This window comes from Macrosteles quadrilineatus, unplaced genomic scaffold (genome assembly GCF_028750875.1).
Source record: "Macrosteles quadrilineatus isolate MER2022 unplaced genomic scaffold, UCM_ALF_1.0 Scaffold_5__1_contigs__length_97177068, whole genome shotgun sequence".
Taxonomy (NCBI): domain Eukaryota; kingdom Metazoa; phylum Arthropoda; class Insecta; order Hemiptera; family Cicadellidae; genus Macrosteles; species Macrosteles quadrilineatus.
In genome coordinates this window covers 14,328,371-14,351,424 of record NW_026542598.1, presented here as the reverse complement: position 1 = coordinate 14,351,424, position 23,054 = coordinate 14,328,371, and the positions used below count along the sequence as shown (strand labels likewise).

The 23,054-nt window shown below is 34.5% G+C and overlaps 1 protein-coding gene across 1 annotated transcript; it reads right to left on the bottom strand.

The window, feature by feature from the left end:
- Window positions 1–6,808: 6,808 nt before the first annotated feature.
- On the bottom strand, window positions 6,809–22,059 carry LOC128994711 (uncharacterized). The gene is made up of 8 exons (XM_054419443.1): window positions 21,716–22,059; window positions 18,946–19,184; window positions 16,288–16,351; window positions 14,564–14,694; window positions 12,378–12,496; window positions 9,808–9,937; window positions 9,162–9,261; window positions 6,809–8,933 (listed from the first exon to the last, which is right to left on the bottom strand). The coding sequence occupies exons 1-8, from the start codon at window positions 21,786–21,788 to the stop codon at window positions 8,833–8,835; spliced, it is 957 nt and encodes a 318-aa protein (XP_054275418.1). The 5' UTR covers window positions 21,789–22,059; the 3' UTR covers window positions 6,809–8,832.
- Window positions 22,060–23,054: the final 995 nt, after the last annotated feature.

Sequence of the window (23,054 nt, the reverse complement as noted above, 5' to 3'; positions counted from 1 at the left end):
CAAAAATATACCGGGTATATAAAGATTATAAAAATAAAAATTTTCAGAACAATATTTTGAAAGTAAACTTGATATACAAATTCCAAGATTAATCCAGACACCAAATAACACAACTATTATAAAGGTCGATCGATTCCCTACGTAGAAAAATCTAAAGTTGTGTACTTTTATAAGTAATAAAATTTTTAAAAAATTGTTTGTTTACCTTACCGCAGCTGATTTTTGGTGATATGTGGTTTCCATGGCAACACAAAATTGTTTGTATTCGCTAAAATAAATGAGTAAATACGCAAATCAAGAAGCAAGATATTTATAAACATTATAATACAGTAGAACCTCTTTAATCCGAACCCCTGTAATCCGAACGCCTCATTGCTGAACTCTATACACAGTACAGTAGTTCTTTATTGTATACTGTATTTATTGATATACGCACCGTAATTATTTCAATTGTAATGTACAGTACTGTTTTTTTCCTTTGTTTACTACTGTATTAAATAAACACTGTATTTGACTTTATAAAGCATTTTTAACTTTTCCCTAGCTATTGTTATGTAAAAACAACAATATGTTCTGTAATCTGAACTATTCAATAGTCCGAACTACCCCCGGTCCCAATTAGTTCGGATTAAAGAGGTTCTACTGTAGTAAGAAGAAACAAAAAGGGCAAAAAATAATAATAACTAAATAAAAATAGCGCTGCCTAGCGGTGACACGAGCGGCTCTCGTAAGTCGGCCTCCGGGCCTGCAGCGGCCGTACGAGTAACGCTCGTAAGTCGGCGCCAATGGGTTAATCACACATTCTGGTCCAAGTCAGATTAAAAGGGGTCAAATCACTCAACCAACAAATAAATGATAATTCTGTATTCAACAAAAATTAACATTTGTTACAACTTTACGTCTCATAATATAGCCGCATTATACATTTGTCACACAACTATAAAACAAAATATTTTATCTCAGAATATGAGTAACGACACAATGCGTCGCTACGACATACTTCGTCACCATGTCTCTTATAGTTAATTGCTAGTTATCACCAAATTTGGATACATGTTTTGTTTTTAATATTAAGTACAGTAATAATTTAAATCATCTACGAAATGGTAACTATCAAAAAATCTCATTAGCAATAGATCGTTCCGGTATACACAAGCTAAAGTTTTTTTGCTAACTTAAGTAGATTTTACTGGGGATGATTTTGTAATCTTAATAGAAAATGAGTTAGTTGAACGGGACCTGTCATTAACTATTATTTAATTTCCTTTACCCAGACAAACCCCAAAAAATTAAAACAGCTTTTTTTCAATTGATAGGTTGGTAGTTGTTATAACCACAATCTCACACATGTTGCATAAATTAACCAAAAAACTAAAAATATACAATAATACAATAATGGATAAATTTAAAATTCATATTGTAGCTGTGATTATTAAATGGGATTTATAACGTTAGGTTTTAACCATTGTCCTTCCACATGACTCAGCTAAAGCCTCTTTTTTATGAGCCAGGATTCTCAACATAGCTAGTCTTAACCACAACAAGAGTGTGGGACTGTAGAATTTTATTACTTTATTATTCTGATACATCTTGTCTCAGTGAGAAGTGTTTGACAATTAATCGCCATTTATCAGAGAATATTTTAAAAATTATGAAATTAAGAGAAAAAAGTAGTTGCTATCATCCCTCTTTAATTTGATTGGATTTTACAAGTAAACGTTCTTTTAAATCTGGCTCACAAAAATTAAATAAGACCTTCATAATAATAAGAGGATGTGTTAATATAATCATAGATAAAATAATTGTCAATTTTCAAAATCACACAAAGTAGAGATTATTGTGAGCAACACGCAGATAAGCAATCATCTTGCTTTGAATAACAAATATAAAAATACAATAATGATCAATTGACGAACACCCAAAGCTTAAAACTGTAACTGTATAACATAAGATATTAAGGTACCGTAAAACACTTAAATATTTACAAAATCATGTTTACTTTCAGCCAAATGCAGTGGTTAAAAGCTGAAAATATCTAAATTGGCCAAAACAAGATCAAAACAAATGCAAAACAGCTTACTACAATATTGATATAAAGATTGGCTAGAAAATGTGATAATCAGTAATTTGAACAAGTTTCTTACCCACATAAGCTGTAACCCGATACACATAAGCAATTGCTGTAAAAGTAAGTAATTTGCTAATGCTGTTGATCTTACGAGCATTCATGATTGAAATTTAATATTAATTTACACTCATTTTTGGTATTATTTAAAATACAATAACCTAAAGTATTAAGTAGCAAAAAATAAACCAATGCAACTCTTTTACGAATAAATTTAAATAAAAAACTTAAATTGAAATATAATAAATAGGTTACATACCTTATAAATCCGACAAACAGCTCATTTTAATTGAAGGTCGTTTACATGTTTCGGCTTGTATCGGCCATTGTCAAAACGTTGCAGTTGGATGGTGAAATCCTTGTCATTGTTTTCTACTAAAAGTACATACACAAACACATACACACGGACGGGACGAAAACATTACGAAAAACGAATAAAACTTTAAATAGGCCTATTAAATACACGGGCAGGACGCACGCACACCGTTGTCAAGATCAGGATGCAGACTGGACTAGTTGTGTCGGTGTTGTCTTATCAGCTGATGTGGACTGCTGACCAATGGGCGTCGAACTCTGCCTTTGTTTTAATATGCTATTGAAAATGTGATGGGATTTGAATTTAAGTTTTTCATTCAGAATTACGCTCTCAAAATTGTTGTTCTCATTAACCTGTGCCTTATAAATTTCGAATTCTTCGAGAGTGTTAAGTCTGCTTCCCTTTTGGCAAATATGTAGGATTTCAAGGCCTTTACTAATATCGTTCATATCATGGTTTTTATCGACCAAATGCTGAGCAAACGATGATTTTTGTTTTGTATTACGAGGATCTGGTCTATGCTCCTTGTATCTAGTATTGAAATCTCTACCTATATTTGCCAAAAGGGAAGCAGACTTAACACTCTCGAAGAATTCGAAATTTATAAGGCACAGGTTAATGAGAACAACAATTTTGAGAGCGTAATTCTGAATGAAAAACTTAAATTCAAATCCCATCACATTTTCAATAGCATATTAAAACAAAGGCAGAGTTCGACGCCCATTGGTCAGCAGTCCACATCAGCTGATAAGACAACACCGACACAACTAGTCCAGTCTGCATCCTGATCTTGACAACGGTGTGCGTGCGTCCTGCCCGTGTATTTAATAGGCCTATTTAAAGTTTTATTCGTTTTTCGTAATGTTTTCGTCCCGTCCGTGTGTATGTGTTTGTGTATGTACTTTTAGTAGAAAACAATGACAAGGATTTCACCATCCAACTGCAACGTTTTGACAATGGCCGATACAAGCCGAAACATGTAAACGACCTTCAATTAAAATGAGCTGTTTGTCGGATTTATAAGGTATGTAACCTATTTATTATATTGAATACAACAGCTCAGGAGCTAGAATGGAAATGAATTTTAATTAAATTGAAATCTGTGTTTCAATCTTAGGATACATAAATATACGCCTACTGCTGAATATTGTGATTTTCGTCCAATTTTAAATGCCTGAATAGATGTGAAGATATAAAATAGTAATTTTCTATTAAATTCCATATTGATGGCCCCTGGATTACTATAAATGACTAATAATGCTATGGTATAATTACCTCGTAAAGTAATCTAAATTTTGTTGATGTTAGGTTAAAACCTACATGTTTCACCATTATTACAGCATCGTAAGGGTATAAAAACATAAATGTCATTACTGTCACACACACACAATAAATACACATGAACGAACATTTAGTATGAACGAACATGGACGGTCCCGGCACAGGTAGTAGACAAATTTTGTTGATAATAGGTTAAAAACCTACATGTTACACCGTTAATACGGCATCGTTAGGGTAAAAAAAACATAAACGACATTGCTGTCACACGCACACAATACATACACATGAACGGACATTTAGTAAGAACGAACATGGACAGTCCCGGCACAGGTAGTTTTAAGTATACTACCTGCGCCAGGACAGGTAGTATACTGGTTTTTTACCCTGACGATGCTGTATTAACGGTGAAACATGTAGGTTTTAAAATTTGGATGTTTTGTTATGTCCCATCTGCAATGACTACAATTACATGTAATGACTTGTCAGTACATGGTATTAATGAGATCATTATACCATAATGTTATTAGTATTTTCTTATTATAAATTCTTTACATCTTTAAAATCATATATGAAATATGAATGTTGTACAGCCTTCTGTGATAGTACCTCCTTGATAAAGAAATCACAAGATGAAATTATACAACATGTATAAATATAATTTTAACTTCTCCTAAAACATTTAAAACTATACTATAAGTATTGAGAGACTGTTTAATAAATACTAGGGAAAAAATTAGACTTAACACACTATCCGCTCAAGTATCAAGCCTAAATAATTATAAATTCAATTGAAAGTATAAACATTACATGGTACATACAGAGATAATGAATAATGAAAACCCTCAAATTGCATAAGACATATTTTAAGTTTTCTTAATTCTTTTTATGGTTTGAACAGCAGCTTCTAGTGAAAATACATTATCATAATGTTTCATGATATACAGGTCCTGTTTGTATTTTTAAGACTTTCTAGTTAAATATACTATACAATGTTGCTCTAATTTTTTATATCAATACAATTAGTGACTAAATTATCCATTAAACAAGAAGGTCAACAAAATGATAGTTCTTATTTTAAAATTGTAAAATGAAAGAGAAAAAATTGAATGTTTATTCATGAGCGACATAAATTTTGTTTATCTTTTATATTAATAAAATGGAAATACTGTATAAGTGTACACACTATACACCACTTAAGTTGCTTTAATGAGTATATGACTAAGCCAATATAGCACCCAATACCAAACATTTTATGTAAGTAATATTTATAATCATCCAATTATCAACTACCTGCAAAATTCTAAACTACAGGCACTAAAATATATGAGCTTATAAGTTGACTGCTTACCAAGAATAAGTGTTATTGAGTAAAATGTTAGCCTCGAAACTGGATTCTATTGGTTAGGTATCATTAGCGTAAAATTGGTGGGAGCAAATCTTATTTATAAATTAACTATCTTTTCCAAAAGCTAATAGTTAAATAATAACCTCAAAACTAGCATTATATAAAACGTATAAAGTGGTAAAAGCAGGTGGTAAGTTTTGTTAAAAGAATACAGTAGGGAAAATAACATTGATTTAAAAAATATGGAAGAGTTCTTGATGGTACAAATAACATTAAATTAAATCATCGACTATTCTAATGGCAGCTTGATATTTTGTTATTGCTCAAAGATTCTTGTTGATGGTACAAATAAATAATTGCTCTTTAAAGTGTAATGCATCTGATAAAATTATATTTTACAGTTACTAGGAAGCGGGAATTTGGGCTTATCGCGGCATCACAAATGCTATTTTCTATACTAAACACAAACTTACAAATAAATGAAAAAGAATTAATTTTCTAAAATATTTATTATAAGCAATGAGATTTTAAAGTAAGATTAAGAAATATCTAGTAGGTATCTGAAATTTGATTGATATTATACGTATCATTGTTGTATACCATACTAACTCAATAATGGTGCTGAATAAAAGGTATCTGAGCCAGATTACCATTACCATTATTGTTACCAATTGAGACAGGGAAACCACCTTTTTGCTTGCTAAGAATTTGAACCCATATATGAGTGAAGGGTGAATGTAGGTTTAAGTGGGATGCCTTGTGTAACTTTGTTAAAACCTTCAAAATTAAACTTGCAACTCATGCCTTTTGTAAAATATATCTGGAATAGGCATGTATATGTAGCCAAACAGTACATACATTTTGACACAGCTATATTACACAAAAATCAGAACAAATTGGCTCCCAAAAACAAAAATGGTTTGGCAAAAAACATTTGTTGAGTACCGTACATAGTTTTTTTTTTAAATCTAGACAGTTTGAACTAGTGAATATTATAAGTAAGCTACAACAACAAAAAATCTACTGTCATGGGTTGGGTATAACTGTCATAACTTATATTTAATTTCTGAAAAAAAATTCTCTTCAAGGAACAATGCCAAAAATAGTGAATTAGTTTTTAGGTGTTGCGTTCCAGATTACTTAACAAATTAATTACTATTCTAGAGGTTAAATACCTTGTTGCCAACGTCGTCTGAATGGCAAATGGTTTTTAGACTCTTAAACTAAATTGTTAAGATGTAGATGTGTGGTTGTCGCTCCTAGGAGGTTGTCAAAAAGTCTTCAAAACACATAAATGTTTGTGTCACATGTATGTGTTTTAATGGCTTTTTGACGACCTAATAGGAGCGACAACCACATCTCTAAATCTTGACAGTGTACCTTAAGTGTCGAAACCAGTCTCCATTCAGACAACATTGGCAACAAGGTATTGAACCTAATAGTGTACTAAGGTTGTACTACATAGATAAAAACAAGATAAAGCCCTTATAATCATACATAAAATAAAGCTGAATTATAATGATGACTCTATAAGAGCTGACAAAAAAGCCTAAACTAATTGGCCCAACTAACATGTAAAACCTAAAAATTCATTACAACCTCATTCTTAAAATCAAATTGTGTATAATAACTGGTAACATAAAATATATCAGTTTAAAAATAATTTATGAAAAGCATAAAATAAATTGGTTCTGAGTGAGTAGTTTTTTTATTGTTTTCAACTGTTAATTGCCAAAAACTCATCTTAATTATCAAAACAATAAAAAACAACTGGTAATGGTTTGTGGAATGTTTAAGTGACTACTCAAAAACCAAAAATGAAAAAAAAATGTTAGCCATAAATTTATTATTGCAGTACATTAAAGATGGAGTTTTTTTTTTGCGAAGACTAGGCTATGTTTTTATACGTAACAGTTCTGTCAGTTATAAAACTGTTTGGAATGACTACTAAAACATTGAATTTAAAGTTATGATTCAGTTTTAAAGCTGGCAACAAAGCTTATGAATCGAATGACTACAATAATGGTAATGACAAGGCTTGAATAAAATAGTAAACTATCACAGGGCGTCCAGCGTTCCATCAAAATAAAATGCAAAGACAGTTCCAGGTTTTCCAGGTTCAAAATTTCCAGGACAAAACTTGCCGCTCTAAAATAGCAAAACTTACCTGCTAGTAAATTTAAACCGCTTCATCGAATTCTGTAATAATTTCTTGCTAATGCAGCCATGTCAGTGATCATATCTTTCATTTGCGGCAAATCTGTGATGATTTCCCACGATCATGGCAACAATCATGATGAACATCCGTGATGATTTTTCGCGATGTCATACATCTGTGATCACTTTCAATGATCATGTCAACTCCTATGGTTATTTTCCGGGGTCGAGGCAATAGCTGTGATATTCGCCATGGTTACACCCATGATGATTATTTACGGACGAAATTTGTGATGATTTGCCGCGATTGCAGAAAACTTGCGATGGCGACATAGCCCCTGATGATTTCTCGTGATAACGGCAACACAAGTGATAATGTGTTTTGATTGTGTCAACACCCTTTTATCTTCCTGGTGATCGAAGGAACACCTTTGATTATCTAATGATCGCAGTAATAACTAAGATAAACTACCGCAATTGTGACAACACCTGCGATGATTTCACACTATCACGGCAACATCTACGATCTTATCTCAAGATTATTTAAACTCTTGTAATTTTTGCGATCACAGCCACATTTGAGATCATCTTGCAATTTCGGCAAAATTAGTGATGATTTTCTGCGATCCTAGCAACGGTCATGATCATTACTTACGATCGTTTGATTGCGTTTGATATACACACACTATATTAACATTTAAATTTTCCAGTTTTTTACAAAAATTATGAATTTAGAGATTTTTTCCGATCATAAAAATTGACGTAGGATTCCTGGTATTCTCAATTTCCAAGTTGGCTGGTCACCCTGTATCATTACTAATTTGGACTAAAAGTATCCATAATCCATACACAAAAGTTCTACATAAAACTAAAACTAAGACTATTTTTGGTTTTAGAGACTTTTTTTTAGTCTGTTATATCAAAATATATTAACCAACACATATCACACACAAAACAAGCACTACAATAATTATTTTCAATTACCTACAGTATGAAAGCACTATACAAATCTGGAGCAGTAGATATATTGGGTTACAAGGAAGGAGCTAATCGCTACTAAAGTTCTTATTGCATTTTATAAATAATAAACTTCTGATGAATTATGATTATAAGTTGGTGATTTGCTTTTAGTATTATGATTTTGCTTGAATAAAAATGATTAATTTGACTTTTTTCTAAACTGCCCTTAAAATCTATATATTTTTGTTGATTTAAAAAAAAATTAAAAGTGCAACCTTTATAATTCACAAATAAAGTGAATTCCTATTGCAGTATGAAGTTTTTCAAGATTTAACACTTTCAATATCAGTAGCGATTAGTTCACTATCTCAATTTTATAACTCTACTGCACTTTTTGATTTACTTTTAAAATAAATAAAGCATTTAGAATTGAAAAAAGTTTCAATATCCTAAGAATATTATTTTCTGTCGACAAACTTTAACACAGTGGCTAACAAAATCTAATTCAGAAGACAATTCTGACTATGTCAAAAGCGATTGCTAAAATCTTTAGTCTTGTAATTGGAACTCGATGCGCTCTAAGCGGGCAGTCTTAACTGGGAGATGGCTAAATAAATGGTTCGTTGTGGGTCGCTTCAGTTACAGCTACTACGTTGTGCATACCTCACCGTTTTCGGTACAGCTTCGTAATCGGTAGAGTGACTGCAACGGAACATGCAGCAACTCCACCAGCTCCGGGAAATGAGGTTCTATAACATAAACACATTGGATATTCGTCATGTAGCAGATTGTATGTATTGACTAACATATCCTGAACAGTAATTAGGTATTGATTATTCTATTTTTGATTGCATGAGACCAAGATTTTCAATGAAGCTTCACACTCTATTTTTAATTTTTTTTTTTTGGTCCTTCTTTAGGCTATAAATGTGGCTACCGGTACTAAGTGGGTTCTAAGGGTTTACAAACATTCTTACCACTGTCAGGAGTTATTATTCCATGTCTGATGAGAAAGTCAAGTACCACTGGGCAACTGGTGGTTTTGAAATCTGTAGACAGAACTCTGACTAGAGCCTCCTAAAATATCACACATTCATAATTAGAAAAAAATGTATCCTCCCAAATACCAATTCAAAGAAGTATCTATATTAATTGGTTGTGAATTTAAAGTTCGATTAGTAAAATGTTTCCCAGGGCAAACTTGTACAGTAGACTTCTCGTTCAGATCCTTTGGCTTCAGACGGCCAACGAAGTAAGACAAAACTCATACCATCAAGTACTCACACACTTTCACCATTGACATTTTTGATTTCTGCCAAAATTTCACAAAGGTTGTGGCAAAGCAACATCTACTCTTACATTTTAGCAAAATTCCCATATAGGGAATAAGCTATTACCGCAGTACTCATACCAGAAAGATGATCAATGGGTGTTGGCCTTAAAGGGTAACCAGACATAAGTAATATTTGTATAATATATACTCAACTTGAATTAAACTGATCTTCAGAGTGGGGCTATTGGATCTACTATTAACTTGGTACCGATACACCTTAGGATAGCAGTAATACAAAAAAACTTATAGTTACAAACTTAAGACCCATTGAAAATATAAGCTAAACAAACCTTGGCAGGCAGGAGTTCAAACTTTTCTACTTCTCCATCATTATTTTTTGGGATAAAATTAATTGGAAGTTCCAAGTCAAAAACAAACTCAGTATTGGGGAAGAGCCCTCGTTCACTCTCAAAGAAGAAACTGAAACACAAATAAAATATTTTAAATTTAAATTGCTACTAGTGATGTGTCAAAACCGAATCTCAAATCTCAAAACCATCAAAACTTTGGAAAAGTTTCGGTTTCGAGATTCGATCACCAAGTTTTGAGATTCAAAAGTTTTGAAATTGAAGATTTTGGCAGTTTTATTTTCGAAACTGCTGAAATTTTTTGTGTCATTATTATTGTTAATAACACTGTTTCCACACAAGCACGTAGCAATAGAGCAAACATATCACCATCAACAGTAATAAAACAAGTAAACTGTATTCTGAACTTCAAAGGGTTTAATTTTATTTTAATGTTGGTTGTTTATACAAAAATATATTGTATTCGGGTTTAAGATTATCAGACACATATTTATGTTATGTCAGTGTCAGGAGTCGATCTCTTTCAGTTTTGATTGCATACTTAACATTTTATTATTAGGCCTACCTGTATTTTTTGTAACCTTGACCCTTGTAACCAGCTAAGTAAAAAAGTTTTGCGTTTGGGTTATGAGATTCGAGATTCGGGATTCGATTTTTAAAAGTTTCGGTTTTGGTTTTGAGATTCGAAATTTCTGGTTTTGACCATCACTAATTGCCACATTTTATAAAAGTTTCAGGAAACATTGTTGAATTAAAATACATTTTGAACATTTCCCAGATTAAAAAGTGTTATTAATTGAAGTTAATTAACACGTTCAGTGCTGACTACATCAATTGATGTAGTCGTGCCACGAGCGCTTCTACCGGCCTACATCAATTGATGCAGTTGCGCAACGCCCACTACATTAGTTCAGTTTGAGCTCAGCCATTGCCGAGGAACGATAAAATAGTTGCTAGCCTGTAGCTTAGGATGTGAGCTTTATTTTGGTGTAGGTTGGTACTAAAATGTCCCGTAAAATCCCGTCAGACAATGCTTTTGTTCCGGTTTCGGGGATTTTCTCTCTTCAAGCCATATTACAAAGCCACTGACTACTGATCCAGGCAGTGCTGCTACCTTTGGGTGTTTTAGGGAACTACGTCCTATCTCGGGGTGACGTAGTACAATCACCGCTGCTCTTTTGTTATTCGTCAGATTGAAATATTTGAATGCCAATTGCGTTCGCTGTTACGGTGCCGCACCGGGGATTTGCCCGGGCCTCGCCGCCATTTGCGAGCGCCTGTTAAAATGCCTGCCGCACTGAATGTGGACTATCAATGCAACTAGGTATGGGGACATCGGAACAAAATTAAATAAAGTGTTTTAACTGGCTGATTCACATACCGATTCATCAGGCATACGTCTCAAAAGGATTCCCGCTTTAATTTTTAGAATTTAATTCACATTCACGTTCGCATATATTGTAGTATTTATTTAGTATTTTGAAGCCTTTGCACACTAGGCCGCCATTGAAACGCCACTTTGGAGTAAGGAACCTTGAGTGGTGAGCCACTTCATATTCATACATATTTACTTGCTCAGTTCACTGTTTTCTATTGATCGTGATGGGCGTGGAAGAAGCTTGGGGTTTGCTTTTATGTTTCTTTATCTGCGGAATAAAAGAGAAAAACATAGGAGAAAATAATGAATACACCCATTTGTACAACATTGAAGTTCAAGAGGAGTATTTTTTACTCATTATGTCGACCTCAGAAAGAACCCAGATGTGTTTTACATATAGGCGAGAATGACTGTTGATGCCTACAATTTACATCTCTGTTCGAGTAAACTTCACTGCTCATGTCCCAAAACGATCTGCGTCAAGCCTCACCATGATTACAAATTACACAGGAGAAAAACGAAACTACTGGTGTCGCCACCGAGCCGCGACAGCACTCCTTATGATTCAATGCTTTTCGGCTTGTGGTTCGTCCAATTGGGCCAGAGGTGGCGAGCAAATTTGGGGGCTCTGGCCACTGTAATTTAGGCGCGAGACCAAGCCACCTTAGTGGCCCAGCGTGCCATTGTACATACTACACAATTGTACAATTGTGTGCCATTGTACAATTACTTTCGTGGTGGCGCATCCATGGTGGCCTAGTCTGCAAACTGCAAAGGGTCAAGGGGCTTAGGTTGTGAACACTTGAGCATCGCATTGTGTTGTATCAGAACTCTGAGACTGGTTGACATTTCTGTTTTAAGCTGAGTGGAGACCCTTTAACAAGGTAGGTAGGAAACATGTTAATCTATTTTCTAGGCAGCCCTTATGACTATTCCAGTACAAGATACAAGAACTTTATTGTTAGTAAAATACATAATGTGGTACATTAGTATCTCCTAACTCGTCAATTGATCCTAAAGCTAAACATAAACATAATTTTAAATCTTCACCTTAAAACATATTCTATAATTAGTAAATTAAATTTATCTTTAATCACAAGCCAAAATTCATCTATTGTGATCAAACAGAGCTTAATTAAAACAGTATTGTTAAATAGTTTGAGAGAATACTTACGACACACTTCCACCAGATCTCAATTTCGTCATCAGTTCCGGAGGAATTGAAGCCTCTTCTTCAGCCTCCTTATAAGCAGTTTCCAAAACTCCGTAGCCCACAGAAAGACCACCCCCAACCTAAGGTAATTATAATTAGGAGTGTCAATTGTTTTTAATTAAACTAAAAAACAAAACTATATTATTTTCCCGGTTTAAAGAAATAAACTATTTATTCGTTTACACTATGAATTAAAAGAGTGTGTCTACACTAGGGGTGGATGGCTTCAGAAATTATTTCAGAACATTTTCGGGAAAAATATATACAGTATAACCTCGATAGCAAGACTCGTGGGGATTATGAAATACAGTTTGTTATCAAGGTTGACTTCATATCGAGGTTTACAACAACATATGATTAGGTATAAATTAAATAAATTATAGGGAATTTGAAAATGATACTTATTATCAAGGGTGACTTGTTATCGAGGGTTTTGTTATCAAGGTTCTGTATCCGATCATTGGGATGGGATTACACTTGATTTGGGATTTGGGACTTGGGACTTGGGACTTGTTTAGGAATTGTTCCTCTTAAACTGATAAGTAATCCATAAACATCAAATTTTGATAGGCACTTTATATTTTTCTAAATAATAGGATATTTTCTTATGTATCTTGACTTTTTCTTCGTGAACTTCCATTGAATGACATTTACTCGAGACGAATTGTTGGGCCAATAATGAGACCGTATTCTCTCCCCTTGTCAATAGCATTATATCACTCCGCCTTACAAAGCCCTATTCTTCCAAAGCCGTGACTTCTTGTTCTTCTTAAGCTGTGACTTCTTCTAAAGCTGTGACTTCTTCATAGAGCTTGTACTTTTTTTGCGGGATTGATCAGCTGTGGAGGGTATGATGGAGGGTATTCAGTAGAAGACTTTTAAATGGGCACTTTCCACGGATGCCGGGCAAGAGTTTCAAGGATACATTTCTCAAATACATGACTATGCCTACGATGGTTCCCGTCCCTGGACCTTCCATGAAGAATTCTAAGGGGAATAACGTCCCTGACCATTTTCAATTATTGTTTTCAAACTCAGCTTCGGTAGGCTAAGTTCCAAACAGCTCTGACAGCCAATTTCTATTGTACCATATTCGTGCATCTACACTAATAAATTGTAGAGTTTTGTATAAGCATCTAGGCAGCCAGTGCAACTCCTAGGATCGTGGATCAGATCGGATGATCGGAAAACCCCCCACCACCGCTCCGTGCCGATGGCGTGACGTCAACCATTACCGCAATGATACAGAGTTGAGTCATGAGCCTTGGTGGTGTAGTGGATAGTGTGTTGGGCTGATAATCTGGAGGTGCCGGGTTCAAATCCCGCTGGTAACGCTAACTTTTTGTCACCAATTTTTTTCATATCATCAAGTTTGGTTGGTTTGGTTAGGTTATGACAGTTTAATTTTATAATTAAAAAATTATAAAATTGAATTTGAGACATTTATAATTTTGTTTTTAGAACAGAGTTATTTTTTCGATTAGTAAACCTTCATTCGAGTTTATCATTATCAGCAAGTTTGGTTAGGTTATGACAGTTTAATTATATTTAATTTAAATTTAACCTACAAATTAAACGTTTTGACAGCGACAGTGATAGAGATAACAATTTTCCGCGAACAGTTAGATAGGCTATGCTGATGCGCCGGTATGATTCGGAAGCATACGACATGGTGCGGTGGTGCCACAGCGCCTCTGATCCACGATCCTCGGAGTTGCACTGGCAGTCTAGACGCTAGTTTTGTTCAAGGAAAGGTTCTAGGAGAGGATTTTCAATTGTAGAAAAAGGGGGATAGCAGCTGACATACCTTGAAAAAGTGTAGGTAGGCAAAATATGTTTCTCTACACTTGACGAAGTCCCCCAGGGGACAAAATATTGTGTGCATAGTGTCTCTTCTGTACGTTCTATTTGGCCTAACTACACTTTGTCAAGGTAAGCTACCTGATATCCTCCTTTTTCAAAAATTAATTTTAGATTTAGCTTATTGCTTGGACACATAAGTAGGACAGTATAAAATTGATTAGTAAATGAATTTCCCTAATTAGCTGCGTGAAAGGTGTCCAAAGTGTCAGTTTCAGGAATTTATATTCTTGAGCATTACTGAAACATAACCTCAGTTTCATACAAAACTTGTAAGTTAAGCATACCATATTATCCCATCGCCCCGGCCAGGTCTGCTTAGTTGGAGACCTCCTTTGCAGCCAGATGCACAAACCCTTCTCCGGATCCATCACATACCCATTAATGTCAACTCCATAGTTGCAGATTCCAAATAAGCCTGGAAAAGAAAAAAAAACCTATTAAAATAACAATAAAATGTTAAAGATTCCATGCTTTAGATATGGAGGTTGGTGGCAAAGCAAACAAATATAACTTAAATGATCAAAGATACCATAGTCGGTTTTTCATAACCAATGTTGAAACCATGAACAATACAAAACATTTATGCTCTAACTCTAAACACTTTAGTTCTAACCCTTCAAAAGGAGGCAGCTTTTTAGGTCTTAACAGAAGGAATAAAATATAAAACATAATCAGATTAAATTACTACTAAATCAAATATACTACTAACTAATACAAACTACACAGTAGATGCTCGCTAATCCAGTTTAGGAATTTGGCAATTCCGGATGATTGAAATTCTGGATTAGTTAGCGTGAAAACAGCCCTTATTGCTAGACTATCCTGAATACCACAAAGCGTTAGATGGTGTACAGTAAAGTTCGCTGTTTTATTATGCTTTATTTTTTTTTTAGTTACATAAAATACAAAATTTTATAAATTAAAATAACTTAACGCCCTTGAATTTAATTGAGTGAAACCTACGTCTGCCAATTGCATGAAACTCTGCCAAACATATTTCATAAAATATTTGGTATACTTTAAGGCCAATGCCGGATCATTGAAAGTGCCACACCATCAGATGCCGGATTAGTAGGTGGTTTTACTGTAAAAGGAAATATACAGCGGAGTCCCGACTATCTGAACTTTGGTCATCCGAAAGTTCGCCAAATCCAAAACAAAAAAAATATTTTTTAAAGTGTCTTTTAAGTTTTTTGATTCTTTTTTCTTTACCCAATTTGTGCTGTCACTTATCATAGAAACAAAAAATGATGACCCAGTACGTGATGTCACCCATTGGGAAAAGCCGAAACTGCTAGCACTGTCGTGTAACGACAGTTATTTGTACCTCTTCGAAGTATTCTGTAGCGACAGGGCGAGATAGAAGTGTTGTATAGAGTATGTTAGTAAAACTTTTGCCATTTTTTTAGTAAATATTTTTAATTTTCACCCCGGATTCCAATCCCGACAAATCACCAATGGAATTTATTTAAGTGATAATGCCACAACCCCCAGGTCTAGCCTAAAGTAATGTGAAAAACAATCCTGGGCTCATGCCTAGTGCCCTAGGACAATGAAAATTTTTTAATGAAGAAAAAATTAAAAAAAAAATAAACAAAAAAAAAACGTTTAATCTTAAACATTTGGTAATCCGAAATGGGTCCGGTCCCAACCATTTCGGACTATCGGGACTCTACTGTAATTCAAACATGTTTTTTTCCTATAATAAAATATATTGAGTTATCAGTAGGATATTAATTTGAGACACCTTTTTTTATACATTTTCCTAAAAACATGGTCACAACACAAGACCAGGACAAAACAGATACATTAAAAAGAGCTCAGATATTGCACACTATTTTATCCAGACAATCTAATTAAATTTTATGAGATTTAATAATAAATTGATGTGTATCACCCCCCTCCCCCCCCCCCCCAATGGATGTGTCTGAACTCAACAACTCAAAAGTCATTATGAGATAACTTTGTGTACATTCTATAAAATTGAATGATACGCTGATTAACTTACATGTTGCACTACGATCCATTTTGAAGAGTGGTTCAGAGGAGAAGCCTGCACGGACTTCATAGCACTGAAATAATTTTAAAATTAACCACTATTGTGCATTTTGGAGTCTAAGAAACAATTACTTACAATTCAATACTCGTGACGGAGAACACTTAATTTATTTGTTGGATCAGCTAACTACTAAGTAATTAAGTTTCACATCAATTGATTAGGCTATATAATAATTAATTTAGCCTAAATAATTAAATTAGTTACTTGAACTAGCCGTAATATAGGACAAAATGTACATGAAATTTTAATGAACTTTATCTCATGAAACAATAACAGGGGGTACAATTCCGCAGAGAACCTAGTCCCAAGTTGGTTAAATAAAAAATAAAAAAATTTAAAATGGATCTACAAAACTTTGCACAAAGTTGCTGGACATAAAATAATCTATTTTATAAAATATTCAGTTATCCCCTACTTAATCAGGAGGATGGGCTCGCTAGGAGTCAGAAAAAAATCTTAAATGTAAACATAGGTTGACGATATTCATATCAAATTAAAGGTCTTTACTACTACTAGAATACAAATACAGCAAACCCGACCTCAAACGGGCAACTGAGTCAAAAATGGCAGCCATTCAAAGATTTCTTGAATCGGCCATTTTGAATCTTTGAACGGCTTTGACTCAGTTGGTCTTTTTTGAGCTCAAATTCCGGCATTGTATTCTACTATTAAGACTTTTAATTTGATGTGTATGTCTATGTATACATTTATGATTTTTTTTCTGACTTCTAGCGGGCGCCCCTTGGGGAGATAGCATATAATATCATTGCAGATTCAATGCATCCTTGAATAACTGTCATTTTTTACTCGTTTATCCATTTGAAATCCGGTTTACGGCTCTGTTCTCTACTAAAAGACCTATTATTTTATATGCATATATCAACCTTAGACTTAACCTTACATTCGCTTACATTTAAGATTTTCTTCTGACTCCTAGCAGGCCGTCCCCCTGAGGAAGTAGCGGATAACTGAATATGTGATAAAATAGATTGTTATGCCCAGTGACTATGTACATTTATTAAACACCAATAAAACGTAAACATATCATGAATCAATTTGAAGTTTACATCGTGAAAAAATTTTGAGGTGATATAATATATTGAACCAAATTTTAATCACTAGTAGCTGCTGTAACTGTGCTTCGCAACGGGAAGATGTACTATACTGCCTAATCCAACTCACCGCCTAATCCAAACACTTGGTTAAGTACAGGGTGCGGCAGAAAAACCGATCTATTTTCTGCAGCACACTATTCAGCGACAGGCCGTCTGAGAGTAGTCGGAGTAGGCTCGTTGGAAAGCCTACACAATGCAATTTTTGTAGTCATAGAACAGTGGTCACCTGAGCTACGTGCGGTTGTTATCGAGTTGTTAAAAAAAAGTATTGATTCAGTCATTACAACTCAGTGGCAGTTCCGTGCATTCATTCAATTAGGTCGACATGGAGAGGTTCTGTGTGATATTGTCTGTATGGATAATTAACCAAATTAACCATATTATTATTCTAATTAATCTGTAGGGATGAAATTTTACCTCATAACTCATGTAACTTAGCGGTCAGAAATGTTCAATGCAGCCGCTTGTTTTCGGGCGGACCTATGAGGACTGTTTTCCACACCAGCACGAACTCTATCTAAAGCCAGATGTCTGGCATCCGATCTCACCTTGGACAACCTGTCAGCTTCCTTTTGAACAAAGAAGCAGTTTATTTTAAGTTAGTAACGCACTGAATGATTGGGCTAAGCAACGGAACCTCTCCATGTCGTTAAATACGACTCAATAACAAACGCAAGTATCTCAGGCGACCACTGCTCTATGACTGCATATAATGGCATTGTGTAGGCTTTTAAACGAGCCTACCCCCAACACCCTCGGACGACCTGTCACTTATAATAGATTGTTTTTTTTGCTGCACCCTGTAGTTTAAATTTATAAACAAATACCCACAGTGCAGCGGCATTTTTATAATAAAAATGAGAAGAACTGTAGCCCACCCACAACAAGATGTCTGCTATTTATATTAATTTTAATACCGGAAAGCAACGTAGCTAACAAACTAGTTATATTTTTAAACAACACGGTTCTTTAGATGAGGTACATTTAAATAGATAATTTCAAGCCTCACTCACCTATTTGAAAACTGGAGAACTCAGTCCTTTTGTCACCACAGTTCATAATACAGACAAATATACACATTTTAAATACAAATAAAATATTTTAAAAATAGACTAAGTTCTCAGTTCCGACATTTCGCAGCACCAAGTCAACGTGGAGCGTTTTCAATGTACTTTTTGCTTCTCTTGTAAACGTTGACTTGGAAACGACGGAACTGAGAACTTTAGTCTATTATTTATTTTTTCATTTGTATTTTAAATGTGTGTTGTGTTTGCGTATGTTATGAACTGTAGAGACAAATTGCTGAGTTCTCCTGAGTTTTCAAAAAGGTGAGTGACGCCCAAAATTATTTGTAGGCTATAAATATCTACAATAAATTATATCAGTAAACCCCATACTATTTGCACTTTTTAAATGTAGCAGTTAAATTTAAAATTTAATTAAAAAATAGTCTCAATGTTATTCTGAGTGTACAAAAATACTACACAAGTACCTCATCCCGCCATCCTTTCAGAGTAATAAAAGTTCCTTGGGCGCGACATTCTTTTAGGACTTCCTCAATCTTGGCAGATCGTTCTGTGTAGTCTCTGAAGGCTGGATTTAAAGTAACACAGTTCTTTTGGAAACTGAAAACTTCTGGATATTTGGAAAGTTTTGATAAAACATTAGGTCTGATCAGTCCAACTTGTCTGCCTGCCACGATAAATGGCCAGCTATCACCTTTCTGTAAGCCTGAAAAAGTATAGGCTAATTAAGTAATAACATAGATCATTTTACAAGTAGGCCTACAGGTATTAACCCTCCGAGTGTCCCTAGTTTTGGCCTTAATGTTTGCCTATTTTTTGCGCATTTGCAAGGTTTTATTAAAACGGATCTGAGAAGCTTAAAAACAATGTTAATTATACTGTTCTATATACCATTTTGTTTGGAAAATCATGGGCTTCAATATTAGGCATATACATAAAACATAAGGAACATTTGTTTCAAAAAAATTTGTAGGTAAAAAAAATACTTTGGAAAATTAAAAAAAAAAAAAAAATAAGTTTGCGCTAATTAAATTGTATAAATTATAGGCCTATAAATATTTGAAAATAGCCACTTTGTTCTAAATTTTATGAGGATTACAAATATAATATAAGGAAGTAGATTTGCAAATAAATAAGTTATGGACAAAAAGCAGATTTCAGTACATATCGTTTAGCTAAGAATGCATAGCCTAACCATAGCTAGGAATCTGGCTGATAATTTACATCAATATCACTACCTACTTCTTCAGGATCATCAACCAGCCCTTCAAAATCACTTAAATCTTCTTATAATGCACCACGTATATCACTACTTTTGATTTTTAACACTAAAACAATGATAATCGTAATAAAACACATCAGTCATCGGTGCGAGGTTAACCAAGCTGTTTACAAATACGCACAACAGCTGTCTGCACAATTATGATCGGCTCGAGAAAAAAAAGCGCTTAGAGACAGACCTCGGGAGAAAGCTTAGAATCTGCCAAATAAAACGATACCATATGTACCTAACTCGATTCAGTTCAATCCGATTTTGTCAGTCATAGAGCCTTCGCCGTAAACAGTGTTTACACTCGGAGGGTTATAATGCTCACATTACAAGTAGGATATTGACTACACTGTGTCAAATTTTTCTTTGGTTAGTTCACAATAATCATTGTGAACGTCCGATTACGACATGTTAAAAAATTACATAAATATAAACCGACTGCCCCACCTATATGCCACAACAATGTAATTCTTTACCACATACCGCAATCCCAAATGTGCGCCAGTGTCCCCGCCTTATTTAAATACGTCTCAGATTGTATCAAACCATTGTTATGCCTTGATATTTTATATTGGTTGAAGATATACGACACATAATATGGGTCTCTGGATTTGACAATTAGTGTATTCATATTTAATTTTAGTTTAGTCACTAAAAAAAAAAAACAAATTTTAGGCTGTCGAAGAAGTTTGGTTGGGTTGGGTCAGGTTAGAACAGTGAATCATACCTAACCTAACTAACCAAATTTGTGTTTTATCCAAATTTATATAAGTTAGCGTGTGATCAAAAACCTTTTTTAAATAGACCTATTGTATTTTTCATTATTTATTACTGTACCCTTAAAAGGATTTGAATTAGTTTCTTGACCTAGAGATGTATTAAGTTATTTTAGGTAGCTATAAGTAATTTCGCAATTTAACATGTTCACTGCACACCTAAGAGCTATTTAAAGAAATAAACTGCATTAACTTACTTAGATCCAACAGGACTGTCATCACAAAATCCGCTTCAGCTATCATTGACCTTAATGACAGGACGAGTCTATTGAACTAAACTTATTCAAATGAGTTTTCTACTGTTTCTATTAAAACTTTATCACAAAATCTTATGAAGTTCAGATTAACAAGTTCAATGCGGGTGCAAGTAATCTCGTCACCTCCGGTGCTGCCAAGCGGCGCGCGACGAGTATGCTCTTCAAAGCACCACTGCAAAATTTACTTATTGCCTTGATGTATGAGCTGAGCCGTCGTCGAAGGATGTTGTTTTTCATTGCGCTGTGTGTAAACTTAGTAGGTAGTCCTTTGTGGTTCCTCGGGCAGCGGCGTTCCCGTCGCGCACGGTTTTTGTCATTTGTGTAGGATAACTTACCTTATGTTTTTGTGAGTTAGTGTGTTATAAGTTGTGACCTAGGCGTTGTGCAATTGTGAATAAATATGGTGAATTTTTCACAAATTGTTGACTTTCCCACTGAAGATAAGCTAAGTTAGGAGATACGGACAACAGCCATTTATGTCACAAACTAAGGATTACTTTTTGTGTCACATGCATCGGTTCTACATGGCAGCCGGACGATGCGAGGCATGACGAGTTTTCCGTAACAAATGATGACGTTATATACCTATCTCGTCAATAATAATTGACAAATTTTGACGAAATAACGCCAGATCCTCATCTAAGACGACATTTGATAACTTGTAATTATGAGTTTAGCTAATATTTTAATATTTTAGCTATACTAATGATATAGGGCCGAGCTAATTTTGGTGCCGCATTGAACGTGTTTACTTAGCTTGTAAAAGGATTGGTAGGCTAACTACTTCTAACTTAACAGTTCAGTAAAACACAGCAATATAGTCTAACTTAGGCTAAGCCCAGGGATGGTATTTAACAAAATCTTTATCTGTTAGTGAATGTAGGCCTATCCCTCCTTTAATAACTTAAAATACATAATATCTAACTTAACTTACCTGAGAGATAAAAACAGTTGAATTGTTGAGCAAGCTTAAATAATCGAGAAACCGAAATATCTTTGCCGGCCATCGTATCTAGGCCTATAAATTATTTCACAAAAATAACTTACAATAGCCTTCTCTTCGTTAACCAATACTGCAATCAAAATTGTTCATTCGCTGACAAGATAAATCACTAAACCGCAGTACGAATCCATATCTATCACAGGGAACAAAGCCCTCTTGGCCTTGGCACTTGGTCCTGGGTCCTGCTCCTGGGTGGCTAATCCCTATTCCCTTCCCTACTAAACTAAACTTCGTCCGTCTTCTATCTATTCTATCACCTATTATTCTATTATTTAGTCCAAAAATGCAGTAGCACACTAGCACAGCAGCAGTAGCAGAAGCTTAGTAAATGCAAGGAATAGATGGAATGAAGATTGGAGACTGGACTGGACTGGAGCTTGAGCTTGGGACTTGGGACTGGGAGAGGTTAGTTTGGGTTGGGTTTGGGACAAGCAAAATGAGAATTGAATTGACAGGACACTGGGAGTACTGGGACAGACAGGGAGAGAAGGTAATGAGATTAATAAAAAGAAGGATATGCTCACGATTACTAGAAAAATATTTTTCTAGTAATCGTGGATATGCTCAAAAGGAAAAGGTAGGTAGCTTTAGTATGAAATAAACAATCTACCCCCGCCACAGCAAACCTGCAAACTAAGCGAATTTCCATTTGCCTAGATGGATTTACACTAAAATGTCTCCAATATCACATTTATCCCCAATTTAAATAGCTTTAGTTTAACTGAGCACTTAGGTTTGATGCAACAAGGAGGGTAAAAGGTGTTTTTTTTTAAATAGCTTAATATGAAATGAATGCAAACTTGATCAAAATATTCTCAACAAGAAAACTACCTACAACAGTTTACAATTTTCTATATAAGAATAACATGGGAATTTTAAATTTACAATTTTTTGAATTTTCTCCTTAGCCATTAGGCGCATAGTAACGCTTCGAAATACTAAATTGTTTGTTTTTCAAACTCTACAAAATGGTTTGGAAAGAGGTTGCTAAATGTTATGTTTTAGGGGAACAAAATTAAAATCAAATTTTTACCACATAAAACCCCCCCATAAACCCCCGTTCCCGTAGTCCAATCATGCTGATTCGTTAACCCCTTTGAGTAAACGAAGATTTACTCGTTTGTACCAAAATTTAATCAAAATCGGATCATATTTGCTCGATTATCACGCTAACGGACATACATATTTACATCTGAACAGAGGAGGTTTTTGGCCTCTGGGAACCTCAAAACGAAAAGGAAATCGGTCCTGGGTCTAGGTCTTACCTTGA